General features: G+C 43.7%; 5 protein-coding genes across 5 annotated transcripts; 1 reads left to right on the top strand and 4 right to left on the bottom strand.

Moving 5' to 3' along the window:
* Positions 1-1451: 1451 nt before the first annotated feature.
* HNM1-5 (Choline transport protein) lies at positions 1452-3294 on the bottom strand (the record flags this gene model as incomplete). The annotated part of the gene is made up of 6 exons (XM_036635145.1): positions 1452-1892; positions 1955-2274; positions 2328-2732; positions 2796-2875; positions 2930-3114; positions 3184-3294. 6 exons carry the CDS (start codon positions 3292-3294, stop codon positions 1452-1454), a joined length of 1542 nt encoding a protein of 513 aa, XP_036499395.1.
* A 1763-nt stretch (positions 3295-5057) lies between these two features.
* Positions 5058-5528, top strand: CGCS363_v003295 (uncharacterized protein; the record flags this gene model as incomplete). Its single annotated transcript, XM_036635144.1, has 2 exons — positions 5058-5155; positions 5282-5528. The coding sequence occupies 2 exons, from the start codon at positions 5058-5060 to the stop codon at positions 5526-5528; spliced, it is 345 nt and encodes a 114-aa protein (XP_036499398.1).
* A 295-nt stretch (positions 5529-5823) lies between these two features.
* Positions 5824-7599, bottom strand: yesW (Rhamnogalacturonan endolyase YesW; the record flags this gene model as incomplete). Its single annotated transcript, XM_036635143.1, has 1 exon — positions 5824-7599. One exon carries the CDS (start codon positions 7597-7599, stop codon positions 5824-5826), a length of 1776 nt encoding a protein of 591 aa, XP_036499397.1.
* A 966-nt stretch (positions 7600-8565) lies between these two features.
* On the bottom strand, positions 8566-8874 carry CGCS363_v003293 (uncharacterized protein; the record flags this gene model as incomplete). Its single annotated transcript, XM_036635142.1, has 1 exon — positions 8566-8874. The coding sequence occupies one exon, from the start codon at positions 8872-8874 to the stop codon at positions 8566-8568; it is 309 nt and encodes a 102-aa protein (XP_036499392.1).
* A 5842-nt stretch (positions 8875-14716) lies between these two features.
* CGCS363_v003292 (1-phosphatidylinositol 4,5-bisphosphate phosphodiesterase 1) lies at positions 14717-16441 on the bottom strand (the record flags this gene model as incomplete). Its single annotated transcript, XM_036635141.1, has 1 exon — positions 14717-16441. One exon carries the CDS (start codon positions 16439-16441, stop codon positions 14717-14719), a length of 1725 nt encoding a protein of 574 aa, XP_036499391.1.
* Between the last annotated feature and the right edge of the window lie 688 nt (positions 16442-17129).

The following is a 17129-nucleotide window of genomic DNA, read 5'->3' as shown; positions in this document are numbered from 1 at the left end:
GCTTTCGGTCATGCCGAATGGATGTTATCTCCTCCTATTTCCATTCAGCCAATGCACATGCGGAATACTAAACGGAGTTGTTACAAATAGTGGTGGAGGATAAATAGTTTACGGCATGAGCCCAATCAAAAGGCTTGACTATTGAGTTGGAGAGATTCTCGGCCGCTGGAGGCGATACTGGGACTGCAAGGGATTCTGTTTGTTGTCTCCCATCATCTTTTAGCGATGCTTCGATCGTCAGTTCAGCTCCTGGCTGCGTCCACTGCCAGCTCAGTGTGTCATATCATGTGTCACTCGAACTGATCTCTAGTAATTTAATAGACTTCGTTGAGGCATCATGGGCGAAGATGATTGTTTCAGAATTCTTTCACTTGTATGTACACTAAAGGTGATTAAATAAAGGGAAGCGCCGTGTGGCCAGGGATCCGGTACATGACGAACGGCGGCGGAGAGGACCTCGTCCGGCCGCCCGCCGGCCGCCCACTCCCGAAATACTTACGGTCCCAGTTTATACGACCTACATCCTGATAAACCTCTGCGCGCTGTAAGGACGCACAGAGGTTTGTGAAGCAGAAAACCGAGGGCAGGCTGTCTATAAAATGAGATGCTCCTTTGGGCACTCTGCTGCAACAATGCTCCTGTTCTTCATACCAGTCGAATTACTGTTCATACAGATTCACCCACAATGCAGTTTTCTTCTCTCGCAACATCTTTTCTCACGCTCAGCTTCCCTATAGCTGCCATCGCACAACAGCGATGCAGTATACCCTTACTCTCATCAGACAGCAACAAGGAGAACAGCGTCGCGGTGAATTTTGATGCCGCAACAAACAAATACTCGGCGTCTGTCCCACCAGGCAATATGGACCTTGTCATACCAAGCCTCACCATCACCAACAACGGAGGGAAAAATCGGACTTTTTGCTTAGCCATCGATCCTTCCTCGCCTAGGACTGTTGATTGTTTTAGGGTGGAGCCGAAGTCAGCATGTAACATACCCGACTACCGCGGCGTCCCTTTCAGGCTTGACACATACTTGCTTTAAAGATACAACCAGATGTTACGGTTTGCCTGTGCCGTTTGTGTAAAGCCTTCGACTTGAAACCAGAATATCAATCCATCGAAAAGGGCTTATGGTCTACCCGTGGTTCAAACTCCAGTTCATAGCGACATTTAGTATTTCTTTCAAAACCATCTCCCTCAGAACAAGACCTTCAGGCACTTATTGCTTCGAGCAAGTATTTTCTGGTTGGATGATTAGTCAATCCAGCCCAACCCTTCCGGGACAAATGAAAGCTTCACCGCTTTGAAAGCGCCCAAGCGGGCTTTTACTTGGCGATGCAAAAGAATTCAGGCCTGTCCTCGTCAAGACATTTTCCCTGATCTCGAACTCCCTGCGTCCGAGTGCGACACCAACTTCTCCCTCATCCGTCCCTTTCGGCTTAGGCTTTTCAATTCGCAGACGAGAGTCCGTATTTCCTCACTGGCATCTGGAACCTCCTCCTGCCACCGAAAGCCCAATCAGCCAGTGCGCCAACCAGCACAGCGCCGAATATCGGTCCGGCATAATTCATGTTGTCTTTGGTGACTGGTAGAATCTGTGGGAACGGCATCCAAAGTACCACGTAGACCAAGTAGCACAAGGCAAAGATATTGACTGGGATACCTGCGCTGCCAAGCTTGAACGGACCGTATGGTGGCGCTGGGCCTCGTGCTCTTCTTAACAATAGGAACAGAATTGGGAAGAAATATGACACGTGAAGAGCTAGAGCTTGAAGTGATATCAGGGCGTTAAACGCAGTGCTGGAAGCGATGTAGATGAGGGAAAGGCACGTGACGATGCCGACGATGAAGAGCAATGCATTGACCGGGAGTTTCAATGTGTGGTTGATCTTTCAAAAGACTGTTAGAAGGGGGTTCTAGAGACGAGCACTTGGAGATGGAATACACTTACGACCGAGAAGAAGTCGGAGAAAGGCAGCCCGTTGTCTTTGGCGAAGACCCAAACAAGACGGGACACAGACGCGAGCATATTGAACAGGGCAAGAAAGATAATAATTGCCACAAGTGAGATCAGGGCGTTGGTCGCAGATTTTGAGCCAGTTGCATTGTAGACGACGTAGATCAGTGGAAGAGGAGCGGTGGAAAGAGTATCCACAGGGCCGATGTAAAACAGCAACACTATGACGAAAACAACCAGCATGACCGAGTTCACGGTGCAAGCAAGAATGACGCTGCGCGGTACTCTAGTCTGGGCTTTTTTGACTTCGTCGCCTAAGAAAGCAAATCAGTGGTTGTTTCCAAGAGGTCTAGGACACAGAGCTTACTCATGTGGATGACGCTGTCGAAGCCCGTGACAGAGAACGTTACTGTCAACAGCCCCAAGCCCCATGATGCGCCAGAGTTGTTCCATCCAGATACATCTGAGGTCAACGTCTCGAAAACGTAGTCATTACTGCTACGCTGCCCCGAAGCGACGAGAACGGCGATGAAGGCGACGAAAAGAGCCAGGTGTAAGACACCGCCGAGAAGCTCGAGCACGTCGAGCATCTTACGGAACCAAAGGTTGAAAAGGAAAGGTATTATGAGAGTACCAATCATGATCAAGCTTGTGTGCCAGCGTTGCGGTTCATAGGCCTCGTTATTGAAAATCGCCAAAGACGTGATGATATTCGCGAGGATGGAAGGGGGACCTCCACAAGCGAAGCACCACGCAGCAGTCGTGATCCATCCTTGTAAGCAGGTCAGAATTCTGCAGTTGATTCCACCCGATGATCAAGAGATTACGTAGGTACCTTGCAGCAGACCCCAGAATCTGTTTGCACCAGGTGCAAGGTTGGCAGACCACCGGTATTGTGCGCCGACTGTCGGATCACTGAACTTATGTAAATACCATGGGGTGGTCACGCGAAGTGATGGTAACACTTACATAGATGCCAGCTCTGCAAGCGAGAAGCCAATCGCGCACGCCCCAAAGCCAGCCAGGATGGACCCGTAAAACATCGAAGCCGGCCCGCCGTTGGCCAGGGCAAATTGAAAAGTGACAGCAAAGGACTCCCACGACGCTAAGATGATGACACCAAAGTTCACCACAGCAGAGTGACTTATGTATCGCTAGGGACCACATCAGTTTCTTCCCTAGCTTTTTGCCATCAAATAATTCGGCAGCCTGATCATACACACCTCGAGACCCTTGGGGTGCTGTGGCTCAGCGTGTTGAGCCGAGCTGTCGAGAAAGGCTTTCTCCCCATTATCTGCGCCACGGTTTGCATGCTCCGTGTAAGACTCATCCATAGTTGCAACGTGTGAGGAGAAGTTTACGTGCCGCCAATGAGTAAAGAAAGTTGCACGAGGGCTTTAAAAGAACGTCATGGACAACCCCGCGATTCACCGTCGTTCTGTTGTGACCCTATGTGCGACGTTGTGATAGGTCAAGTCGGACTCATGCAATTGATTGAACATGCTTCTAGCGCCAAGAAACCTATTTCTATAGGGCGAAATGGAATTCCGATTGTAAGGTTACATTGGATGGCAGCTGAGACGCGTCGCGTGCTATGCTTCAATTCGATAGACATAAAATTTTAGCGTCCGTTCGCTACAATACGCACCCTTGGCTCATGCATTGGTAGGTCCGTAGCTCTGAATGTCTACCTCTTTCTACATTTACCTGCTTATATTGAAAGAAGTTCACCGTGTTTCACACGCAAATAGCCTACTTGACCACTAGTCAATGGTCCACAACTATGTGTATCATTCTCCATGTGAAACGTGTGGTCATTATCCTGCAGCGTGGTCTTTTGCGGGCATTGGTCACTGAATAAGGTATTTTCCTCTCTTTCCATGCCTTGTTATAGAAGCCATTACCTGTCTCATACCACTTTTCCGCATTACAACGAGCCTGAATATGAATCGGCTTTGATTCTAATCCGTCAAAGCTGCATTGCCAATAGTCTAAATAATATAAAGCTATTCTGCAGCGGATTGACTTGGTCTTACTCATTGAAAGGGAAGCAATGGCTGTATCTTGAATATTGTAAGGCCTATTGGTGGCCCTCTACTTTGCTGATAACAATTCCATGTATCGGTATTTTTTTCCTTTGTCATTGCATTCAGCGTAGAACACTTTGCTTCTACCTCCCACGGGCCTCTGCGCTCTGTTTTGTATGTGTTGAAAGTGACGGAGACTGTCTCCGAAATCAGTCCCATACCTAGCTTGAGCCCCACTCAGACCAGTGGCCCCATCCACTTGTTCCTACTTGAAGGATTCGGTTGTCGTATTGCCATCGGCAGGTATCAATGGACCTTGCTAGCTCCGAATCCTTCTGTTTATGGACAGTGAAATTCATTGGTAGCTAGTTGGAATAGTTGTAAATCGAGAACGTACTTGAGTCGCCGTGGCCGTGGGTGGACTAACGGGACCCCGAAAACGATCAAAAATATCTGATGTTGGTTGACATCTGGACCAGCTTACTCCCCACCGACGGAGTTGCTATCCGTTGGCACAAGCTTCTGACCCCCAGCTAGGCAGCCGAGAACACACCCACTGAGGTGCCTTCCTGAGGTGGACTCTTCAGCCAACTCCTCCACAAGCGACAGGGTCCAGGGTTGCGGCCCGAGGCTGTGACGGGGGTCGAGCTTCTAAATTCGCCGGCCGAACCGGTGTCTCTGACTCGAAGGACCCTGCGGTGCTCTCGAGACCGCAGACCCGGATCCTCTGCGTGATAATCACGTCCAATCTGAGCAACGGCGTGGAGCTTAGGCGGTGTCTACGCCCTGTCTGTCAACGGTCGGCAGCGGGGCGGAGAGATGGCGATGATCGCACAATGGAAGGGTTCAAGCTCCATCGTGCGATCCCCATTGAATCCTTCGCGAGAAGGCTCGTGATAATATCTGCGGCGGTGACAGCGAGCTGTTCGTCGTCTTGAGATTTTGGTATAAAATGGTCAACGGATTCCGGCAACAACTAACATGCTATCATCATCATCTTCATCGATTTCTATCCATCTCAACCTCCACTGCACTCTATCCCTCATTCTTAACAGTCCGAAACCTTCAAAATGCTCGCCAACAACATCATCGCCACCCTCGTCCTTGGCCTCGCTGCCACCGTCTCAGCAGCCAACAACAAGGCGAACGAGTACAAGAGCGGCGATTGGTAAGTCAACATCCCATTCAGCCTTACGACAGCCCTGGTCACCCGGCCCTTCTGCTCGCCTTTCCGCGTCCTCTGTCAATCTTCACACAGCCTTCTAGGGATGATAAACTAACACCTCGCGACTAGCTCTGGATCGCTCAACTACGGACACACCGGCGTCAAGCTCGCCACTGTCACCATGGACGATTCCTCCCACTCCGTCTACCTGGCTACTGGCGCTACCTACGGACCCTGGCTTGCGTACGAGGGCAAGACCAGCAACGGCGGCTCTTGCACCGGTGCCTACCTCGGCGACCTGCCTGGGGAGTGCGTCAACCTCGACAACCACTTCTCTGGCCGCCGCATTCGTTGCGTCGCCAAGACTCTTGTTTGAAAGGTTGTTCACGAAGAAGAACATTGCTGCTTGAAAGAATAAGAAGGGGTTTTGGAGCGCCAGCCTGGTTGGTATTAATGTACGTGAGAAAATGTTGAATTCAATGTAAATACAGTATGACTACTGCCGTCATATATGTACTAGAGCTTTTGTACATGTGAAGATAAATAGCTACAAGAAACTCTGAACGAGTAATGTGAACGGGAGTTGACTGAATGTTGCATCCCTCCTTCGGCTGTCTCAACCTGGGCTTGCCGACGTAGGGTTTCAACACCGTAGTGCTGGATTGTAGCTTCTAGGCACCCGCATATCTGATGTTCGGCGTAGGAGGCGCCTTCATATCCTTTCCAATGAAGTAGTCGACGTGACTAGACTGCATGTAGCCCTTCAGCGTCATGGCGTTGCGGTAAGCCGGGTTGTGCGCCAGAGTATACAGCCGGATGTCGCTCGGCTTATCCGTCGTAAAGATCAGCAACTCATCCGCGTCCGCACTAGTGACAACAACCTCCTCCCTCCAGTCGCCAAGAATGTCGCCAATGAATTGGGCGTATCTACCCGACAGAGTACCTCCGTAGGTGCTGACCTTCAAAATTCGATCGACCGCAGATGTGTTCCAATTCCACTTTTCAAACTTGCCGTCGTTGAAGAGCTCCATCATCTCGTCTCCGTCCCACCAGAGACCTGTATGAGGCCACGGAGCAAGGGAGGTGTCGGACTCGGTAAGCTCGTTCTCTTTTGCATTGTAGACGCCCATGAATGACCACACTTCCATCCCTTCGTGGTTGGGGTCAATGTCTCCAGCCATACCTCGCGCATTGTCGCCGACCTCATCGCCGTAGTGTTTCCAGAGAATCTCGCCAGAGTCGGCATCGTAGTAGTACTCGTACAAAAGACTCGGGTTGTCTTGCTGAACGCCGTACCCCTGGAGGCCCTCGCGGTCAGGGTCCATCTTGGCAATGTGAAAGCGGTCGCCGTGGACAACACCCTGGTCGTTGAGCGAATAGCGAGGCTTTCCGTCACCGTTGAGACCAAACCCAATCTCGAAGACTTCGTCCTTCCCATCGCCGTCCACGTCGATGATACGCGTGTTGTGCCCGTCCGAGTAATTGCCGTTACCCCGGTTCCACTGCCACTCTTGCGTGAGAGCTTTACCGTTGAAGGTGTAGGCCGCATAGATCAGATTGAAGGCTCCCGAGTCCTGGCGGTTCTTCATGTAGGCAACGAGGTGGGGTGTCTCTCCATCAAGGAACCCAGCGCCCAAGCGCGCACCCATGGGGCCATCTTCGATGTAGTCTGTGGGCACAGGGGCAGTGGCGCGGAGGGCGCCGGTAAGTCCGTCGATGATGGCCATGAACTGGTGGTCGTCGGTCTCGCCATCGTCGAAAGTGGTGCCGTCTCCAAACTTGACGCCGTTGGCGATTCTCAGAGCGACTTCCGCTCGGCCATCACTATCGAAATCGAATACAGTCGCACCGTCCCAGTGGCCGACGTCAATCGTCGCAGATCCAGGCTCAATGTTGTTCTGATTCTCGCTGTTGGGTCCCAGACTAATCTGCCACAGAAACGTTCCGTTGCTGGTGTACGCTTCGAGCGACTGGGGCGACGTCTGGCGATCAAGGACAAAGTCCCACTCACCATCGCCATCCAGATCGCCGACCCAGACAAACTTGACGGCGCCGCCGCTGTTGATGGGGACACGAACGACGGGCTCGACGGCATTATCAGCCGGGAGACTGAAGGATCCGCTGGTGTCTTGCTCTTTGCCGCTGATGACCGGCCTGACGAAGTAGGTGTTGACCTCGTCTGGGTCGGCGGTAGAGTCGACAAAGTTGGTGCCGCCGGTGAGGACGGCGCTGTTAAGCTTCTCAGGGCTTCCGCCCGCGTCGCGATAGACGTTGAAGCCGATTCCGCTGGGGTCAAGGCCCAGAAGCCGCCAAGAAACGAGGATCTCCTGATCGCTTCTGCGGACGGCGACAACGCCACGGCCGAGGTTTTCCAACGGCCGAGCTGCGTGGGCCAATAGTCCGCCGAAGAGCGCAAGGATTGCGGGAACCGTCGTTTGCAACTTCATGATGGGTGTCTGAGGTAGATACAGGAAGGTTGCTGTGCTTGAAGGTTTGCTGGCTTGGATCCCTATCGCCCGAAATCTCATTCGAGAGAACTTGCTTCGCTCATTTATATTTCTCGGTAGCTAGACAATTCGTTCATAAAGTTGACATGCCGGCTGAAATATCCCACACTCTTTCTCGTGGTTCCGAAATGCAACGAGATGACTTTCACTCAGGTTACATTCCCACTTTTGACATATCGGTAGATGTCGTTCGGCCGCGCGAACGACATTACGCGCAGACGGCATTTCGTCAAGCGAAGGACCGTCATTGGAGGAGGAAACAATTTAAGCCTTGGCAGAGTACCACAAGGTCACCAAACCCTAGCCCAGTGATTTGGTCCGAATCACATTCCCCGGGGATGCTGTTCTCGCTTTAGGTTCGTGGGTCGTTGTCGGGAGATCTGGCCCGGAGCATCGGACGAACGCGCGGGATAGGTGACTTACCCCACGGGGAAGTTTGCCTGCCAAGCCTCCGTAAGCTGCACCCCACAACTATCGGAGAGCCGTCGATCAAAGCACTTCTTCGCAGACAGCGTTAGGCATATTCACATCTGAACTTTTGGGTTTCGCATGAGCTAAGACGACTTCGGCTAGTGGTTAGGCCTGCTGAGCATGTTGGAGTTTGCTTGGAGACATCAACTTCCACTGAGGTCCGGATCTCGGAGATAGTCAAGCGAGCGTCAATCTTTCAACCATGTTAAGCAGCCGTGGTAATCGTCCGGCCTGCGATAAATGACAAATTATTGCTTGACCAACACATTAGTTGTGAAGACATAGACACAGTGGCGCAGTGCGCAACACTTTCACCCTACCAGAGCATGAAAATATCGGTTGTTCTCGGCCGCGCATTACATCCGTCTATTCACAATCCACACCTTCAACCGACCCGACAACCTCCCATCAACAAACTCATCCTCAACCCATCCTTCAAGGGTACTTCGACCGGCAGCTCGAATCCGCCCCCGTCGCCCCCGCGCCCTGGCACCGCCTCCGCCAGTCGCAGTTATCAAAGCTCGACGCGCCGCCGTACGTCTTGACCTCACACTCCTGGTACGTCGTGCTCGCGCCGTACTCGCGCTCCGCCTTAATCATGCTGCCGCCGAAGTGGTCGCACACGGACTTGGTCGCCCCGTTGTTGGGCACGCCGTTGCTGTCGTAGCAGTGGCAGTCGTTGTAGCTGGCGCACGCGGAGGCGTAGGCCGCGAAGGCGAGTGTGAATAAGGCGGAGACGCGCATTGTGAATGAAGCCGTGGGTATTATCGTGGCCTTTGGTGTGTTAGGGTGTGGACGAAGGTTTTATACATGGAGGGGGTTTGCTTTGCTTACGATGAAGATGAAGGGATGGTCGATGCAGATTGAGATGACAGACCGGTGGGATGAAGTCAGTTGGGTTAGCATTTATATAATTCACTCATTGTCTTGCGCTCTATATACGAGCATAAGATATCGACTGGGCGGGAGTATATATCCCTGGTCAGTGAACGTTGAAATTGGACCTCAACTGACTCTGTCGACTTCCCCACATCCCACCAGGACGCTAAGCTACGGCAGCCTGCAGGGCTCACTAGGTCAAAATTCAGAAATTACCTAATATAGGTAAACCCTGAGGCTACAGCTATACCACTATATAGACCTAAGTTAGCTATAAATAATTAAATATAGATATAGATTTAAGCGTATAGCTAAGTAAGTATATATATTAAATATTCTATACTTCTATATAATTCTATATAAAGTTATATAGATTTATTATATCTTATCTATAGCTATATTAGTATATCTATTTATTACTTTAAGAGGGCTAGATTTAACTACTTTACTACTAAGTTAGTTAGTATTTAAGTAGTATATATATATTATAGTGCTAACTTTTCTATAATTTTAGAGCTAAAAACTATTAACTTAACTTATATAGATAAATTTAAAGGTTTTATATTAATACTAAAATTAATAAAGTTCTAATAAGACTTATTTATAAAGACTATAAACTTTATTAAATCTAAGCTTTATACTCTAGATATTATAAAGTTTCTTATTACTACTATTTAAAGCTTAATAAAGTATATTAATAATATTAAAGTAAAATAAGCTAAATTAATCTTAAACCTAATTATTAATATTAATATCTATCTTTATATCGCTTTATTCTATAAAACTAATATTAATAAACTACTAGTTAAGATATATATTTATACTTAACTAATAAAGAAATTTAATAGTAAAGTATAATTCCTCTAGATATTAAAGTACTTATTTTATAAAGATATAATAAGCTATATTATTATAAAGTTTACTATAGAGAAGTAATTTCTAAATTAAAACTAGAAAGTAATACTTATTAACCTAAAGAATCCTATAAATATAGATATTTTAAAGTTCTATAAATCTATATATAATACTATAAATATTAGCTTATTTCTTAAACTTATTAGCCTCTCTCTTAATAAAGGTATATTTATAATTATACTTATATTAGAGAGCTAAGTTAAGCTAATTAATCCTAATTTATAAGTTTTAAAGAAGTTTTAGCTAAAATAGTAACTTATAAAAAAACCCTCTCTTAAGATTAATTTTAATATTAAATCTTAACCTTAAACTTAAATTAAATAAAAACCTATATAAAAAGTAAAAAATATAATAGAATAATAAGTAAAAAAAGCTATTTCTTAGAAGTATATATATTTAAAAGTTAAGAAACTTAAGGATATTAAAGTAGCTAAAGTTAAGGAGGTTTAATAAGAGGAGATTATAGTAAAGTATAGTAATATTAATATAGCTTATTTTAAGGAAACTAAGGATATTCTATTATAGAATAGTTCTATCTATATAGAATAAATAGTAAAAGACTTATTCTATAATATCTATAGTATCTTTAATTAGTATTATTTTAATTTACTTAATATTAATCCTAAACTAATAAAAATATTCTTTTACTTATTAGACTTTATTATCCTATTTTAGTAGTAATCTAAGTATTAGCTTTTATTTTAAAGTAATATAACGATTTAGTTACTACTATAGAAAGTTATATACTTTAATATTTAGGTATTTTAATCTATAGAAATCTATAATATCTAGAAAACTTAGAGTTAATAAAATAATCCTCTTATATATATTTATTATTAACTATAATAGGAATTAATTTAGATCTAACTCCTCTTATTATAGAACGCTTAATATCTCTTAAAGCTTAACTTAGTTAATAAGTTATATAAAGTTTTATCTTTTTTTAAGCTTAAAGTAGTAATATATTATCTAAAGCTAACTATAAATAATATAAAGTTAACTTACTTATAACTAAATATAATAGTTATTCTAGATATATATAAAGTTAGTAAAGTCTTTATAGATAAGAGGTATAAAGATAAATAAAAATATAATCTTATCTACTAGGGAATTTAAATAGAAGAGCTTTAATATTTATAATTAGAATAAATATTTCTAAACTTATTAGATATAATAATATATAGCTTAGATATAAAATATATATACTAAGAAGTAGATTAAGATTAATATAGCTAATTCTATTAAATTTTAATCTTAACGTTATAGATATTTTTATTAAAAATTTAGTAATTATAGAAGCTAATTAGGATAGTTTTACTTAAATAAAACTATACTTCTTTTATATACTCTTATAATAAATACTACTAGCTACTAGTAGTTAAAGCTATTTTAACTTTATAATCTAACTATATTATATAAAGTATAACACCTTATTATTATAAAATTATAAGATATTAAGTAAGTATAAATTATATAGTATATATAGAAAACCTTATATAAAACTATATAATATAATAAGAGTATATATTAATTATAATATATATTTTAATCCTAAATAGAAGTAATTTATTATAAATATTAAGTAACTAAATAAAGTTAAAGCTTAGAGTAGTTTAGCTTTTCTATTAGTATTATATCTCTTTTAATTAAGCTTAAACTTACTTAGGGAAAACTATATAATATACTTTATAAAGGATATCTTAGCTAATAATATAGCTTTATTAGTATATAAATATATAGAGGAATTCTTACCTAAAGTTTAATATAAGTTAAGTAACCTTATCTATAAATTATAAGTATTAAATAGCTTTATAAAATATTATTTAAGATTACTTAGAACTTTAATAATATTATAATTAATATACTTTTTAGATATCTTAGAGACTATATTATAAGATTATAAACCCCTCAGTTTATAAATAAGTAAGGAGTTTTAGATTAGCTAAGTAGTAATTAAAAAAGAGCTTAAGAATTTACTATAGTAATTTAGAGGTAAACTCTATATAGATTTTATAATAGAGATCTTAAAAGTAAAAGTGTTATTTTAAAGTTAATAAGGATATTTTTAACTAGCATAAATTAAAAAGAAAAGTTATAATTATATTATTTATCTATCTAAGCTTAAACTTCTCTATAATTATTTAGTAGAATAGTTCTAAATTTAATTAAAGTTAATTAGCTATAATTAGAAGATTATAAAGTATTATAAATTATAAAGGAGTATATAACTAAGAGCAATATAATATTATTTAAAAACCTAAAAATATAGAACTAAATAGGGCTAAAACCTCTATATAGGGCTATAAAGCCTTATATAGGGGTATTTAGTTTATTAACCTTATATACTAATACTAAAACGCTAATACTATACTAACTTTATATATATAGTCTTATATACTTATAACTAAGCTAAAAACTATTCTATAAAGAGATAGAAATATATATAAAACTAGTTAGATATAAGTAGATAAGCTTACTCTTAGTTAGAAGTAATAAATAGCTTTAAGATCTTATTAGTATTTAATAATATTATTAGTAATTATATAGATAATATTAGAATAAAATAAAACTTATTAAAGCTAATCTTACTATACTTCTTTATAATAGAAATAAGTATATTACTAATAGATTATATAGTATTAAATAAAGTATTATATAATATTAAGATAAATATATATTTAGTATAAATAACCTTAATCACTTTTATATAAGTAAGCTTAAAAGTAATAGAAGCTATATACTTTTAGTTAAGCTTAAGTATAATAATAAGAACTTTAGTAGTTTTAACTAAGGTTATAACCTTCTCTTTAATAACTATATAGAAGTTAATAAAATAGTATTTAAGAATAGAAGATATAGATTAATATAAACTAAAGGAGTATCTAGAAGTATTACTATTATATATATAGCTACTATAAGCATCTATATATATAAATAAGACTATATACTTTAAAAAGGGGCTATTCTCCCTCTTATAGCTAGTATATACCTCTATATTAGAACGCTTAGTTCTATATACTTAAATTAAGAATAAGTTATAATTCTAAGCTTATTTTATATTAAGAATCTTATATATATACTAACTAAACTTATTATACTTAGAATAAGAAGTAATAAAGTTAGATACTTATATATAGATTAGTAAAATATATATAAAACTATATAGAAATATATTACTTTAAGATCTTTAGTATTAAGTATATACTTAATAAAATAATTATTTACACTTTTAACTATATCTATAAAAAAGTTAGTAAAAGTATAGAATAGAAGTAGAACTATATACTTATATATAAAGTAGTATAATATTAAAAAAACTAGAGAAAGTCTATTCTCTTTAAAGTACTTTATAGGAGTAAGTAGGAGCTATATACCTCTAATCTTAGTTAAAATAAACTTATATATAAAGTTCTCTTTAAACTTAAAGTTACTATCCTCTATATAGATATTAATAAGCTTATTAGAGTTATTAATAAAATAACTATTCTTATTAAGGAGGGAGCTATTAGAGGGAGCTATATTATTATATAGATATATATAGAAGATATAAAATATTATTATATAAAAACTTATATAGATTAAAATAGAAATATAGGGGGGGGGAAGTTATATTAAGGACCTATTAAGATAATATATACTATTATTTAAATTAAAATCTAATCTAATTAATAATAGAAAGTATAAAATTATATAAAAAGCTATATAAGTAAGAGAGACTTATTAATTTATAGTAAGTATAGGGAAAAAAAAAGAAGTTAGAGGTATACCTTAGTAGGGTATTTAAAATAAAGTATATAAGCTAACTACCCTTAATATATAAGCTAACTACCCTTAATATATAAGCTAACCACCCTTACTACTATTAGCTAATCAGAAGCTTTAAAAAAATAGAAACCCTTACTAAATTGAATATTTACTAGCCCTCCTACCTATACTGGTGTAGCCCTATACGCCTTAGCAATTTTGACCTAGTGAGCCCTGCAGGCTGCCGTACAAGCACATCGGCAATGCCCTCCGTACTTCTTGTTCGGTGGAGTCATGATTTTAAGTACGATCAGCACCGACACGATGTTCCTCTAATCGACTCTGCGCAATTTTATTGATATCCTGACTCGTACCTTGTCCTCATGGTGTGAGCTTCGCTAAAGTCGGACCCTCCCCCATATACCGCTACATATATGGGCCTTTGTTCTAATGAAATTTCTGCCTCTACCCAACTCGCTTGATCCGAAGGATATCAGAGCCGACAGCTTCCTCAAAGCCTTGTATCATATCGTGTGTTTCAAGTACCCTAATGCAATGATACCCACGAATCTCTCCGTCGCTGAGACGCCATGTAAGTATAGGGTAAGTAGGTAGATATTTGGGTAGTGGAGGAAAGAACACGAACACCGCATTACGAATACACGCGAAGTACGACGTCTTGCGAAGAGATGTATGGCGAGGCTATGACTCGCGATACCCTTGAACACCAGCCCGACACGAGGGCCTAGGCTAGGTCCCATGGCATGATTATAACAAACAAGCGGTGGAGGTAGACCGAGCTGGAGCACCACATCAAAATGCTTGAGATGTCGTTGGCCAGCAGACCCAGGGTTAAATGGAGCCGACGTTGTCGGTACGAAAGACTGGGATGATAGCAGGGAGTCGGAAAGTCTATTTCGACCTTCAGGACCACATCTCGATTGGATTCTCACCGCTAGCATTCCGAACATGGGCCCGAATCTGAACAAACAGCGACGGGATAAGAAAAGTTGACATCAATTCATGAGACTACTATGGTCATACCTCATTATGCATCAACAATCTCGAATCGGACGAGGATGGAGCACGTTGTCTCTCTGCCCTTCAAATCCAACATCCGGATAAAGACCCAGCCGGGTACGGTGTAAGCCAGCCGCACGGCACCGACGGCCAACATCGGGTTCCTCGCGAAGCTGTCGTCGCTCTTAATGAGCATTCGCAAGAACACCATCTCGTTGTCTTGGTACTCCCACTCTAGCGTCTCGTCCCAGAGCGGTTCCGTCGGTGGTGGGTTCTCGCCCTTGTGCAAGAAGCCCGTGAGCTTGTGTTGCCTGTACCCTGCTGTCTTCCTCTTAGGGGGTTCCATGGACAGATCATGCGGGTGTACCAGGGTGCAGGTGAGGTAGGGCTTGATGGGCTCGTCGTCGTCACGCTTAGAAGGGATAGGCACATCGGTGGCGCCGCCAACGTGGAGACGGAGCTTCTTCTTGCCTCCCGAATCAAGATGGCCGGAGCCTCCAGCCCGGAGCGCGGCAGGCTTCAGGATGAAGCCCTCGGAACCACTAAAGAGGGCCTCGTTGAGCTGCATCGATGCACCAAAGGTCTGCCAGTTGAGAGCGCAGATTTGAGCACCGATGCCCCAGAAAGGGACCGGATGGAGGTTCTTAGATGAGATACGCGTGCCCTTCGGGAAGACGCGCATGAGGTGCTGAGCGTTGTGTCGGGAGATCTTGTCGCTAGCCTCGGGCATGTGGGAGGCGAGGCCAGACTCGGAGACGTTGATGAGGTGATGGTGGGGTCCGTCTTTGAGAATGTCCTCGTACCAGGAGTTGTCGACTGGCTTGACGGACTGGGCGTAGACGCCGAGTGCCTCAAGCTCGGGGACGATGAGCGTCTTTGGGGCGGCCTTCTTCTTGGCCTTATAGGCTTCGTGGTTCTTTCTCTCTTCCTCGTCCTCGTCGTCCGAGCTAGAGCTGCTGTCCTCAGGTTCGCCGGGGAAGTGGTGCTCGACAATGAGCACAATCTTGTTGCCGAGCTCCTCGAGACGGACAGGGCTGTCGCCTTCCTGCTCCGCGTGGCCCTTCTCTCGCACCGCCTGGCTCAGCAACCTGTCGCCAAAGACTTCCTTCATGATATGAACGAGGCGCATCTGCCCTTCTGGGTCGCAGTGGTTCTCTAGAGACAGAAGGATGGGGGCAGCCGGGTTAGGATCTCTCGCCTCCTGGTCGACGACATCGCGGATAGTCTCGCAGACGGCGCGGAAGGGGATGTGAGAGACCAGGGTGTAGCCGTGGGTGACCTTGGGCTCGTCCTTGTTATCGGGGTTGTCCCAGGCATCAATCTCAACGCAGCGTGCACCAGCGCGCAGGGTGTCTTCGTAGGCCTCGGCCGAGGAGCTTCCATAGAGCTGGTGGGCCAGGAGGTAGGTGTTGTGGCTGGAGCTGATAAAGTACTCGGGCAGCGGGTGGGACCTGTCAGTGAGTTCGCGCGGCACGCTGATGTGAGGCTTGTCGACGAGAGCCTGTAGGGCGGGGGAAGGCTGGTCCGAATCGATGTCGGCCTCCTTGGAAGACAGAATCTTCTGATCGACCAGGAAAGACTTGATTGCGCGACTCACGCGCAGGCGGTGCTTGAGTTCGGAGTCGCGGGCGGCGTGGCCTCCGCCGGCGAGGGTGGAGTGGTCCGTCTTCTCGCCGACCTCTTCCTCATCCTCGGGGGCGCGCTTGGAGAAGGGATTGAGGTTGGCGAGCTTTGAGGTTATTTGCGCAGCCATGTTGAGGAGCGACAGGTGGGTTCTGACTCAGGAGGGAGGGAGGGCGTCTCTCGTCTGCGCTCGAGCTTTGGCGCACAGAGTAGTGATACTTGAAGGATCGAGGTAAGATGAGGTGCGGAGGTGAGATGATGATGAAGGCAAGAAGATGCAGGGAGGAGCGGCGGCAGGGAAAACAGACGACGTCAAGCTTGGCTGATGCACGCCGCGTCAGGTCGCAGCTGGTGTGGTGCCTTCCTTGAATGCGCCCCCAAAATGCCCCTCAGCTCCTGCTCAGAATGCGATGGAGGGGTTCTTTTGGTGTGGAGCCGATAACTGGGGAACCGATTGAGCTGTGGCCAATGGAAGACGCCAGAGATGACCTGTTCAGGTTAGCTCAGGCCTTACATAAGACAGGTTAAAGCGTGCCCCTCACCACCTTCTTGAAGTTCTTCGTCCACTGGTTCGTCTCATCCTCTGAATCCTTCCAGAGAACACCTCCCTCAGACGGGCATGGTCTTCTAGAACAAGCATCCAACTCTTCGACGCACTGAGAGCATCTGAAATGGACACACGGGCTATGATGTTGAAAGCCTGCGCCATCTTCTTCAAGCCTGTGGCCGCCAACGCAGCTCGTCCGACATGGCCAACGCGACTGCGCGACTGCCGGGTCTCTGAGGCCGACGAGACCATTTCAGAGTCCGTTGCGACG

This window comes from Colletotrichum siamense (assembly GCF_013390195.1).
Source record: "Colletotrichum siamense strain Cg363 chromosome Unknown KSG_Cg363_contig02, whole genome shotgun sequence".
NCBI lineage: Eukaryota > Fungi > Ascomycota > Sordariomycetes > Glomerellales > Glomerellaceae > Colletotrichum > Colletotrichum siamense.
Note: the sequence above shows the minus strand (reverse complement) of the source record. Positions and strands in the feature narration are given on the sequence as shown.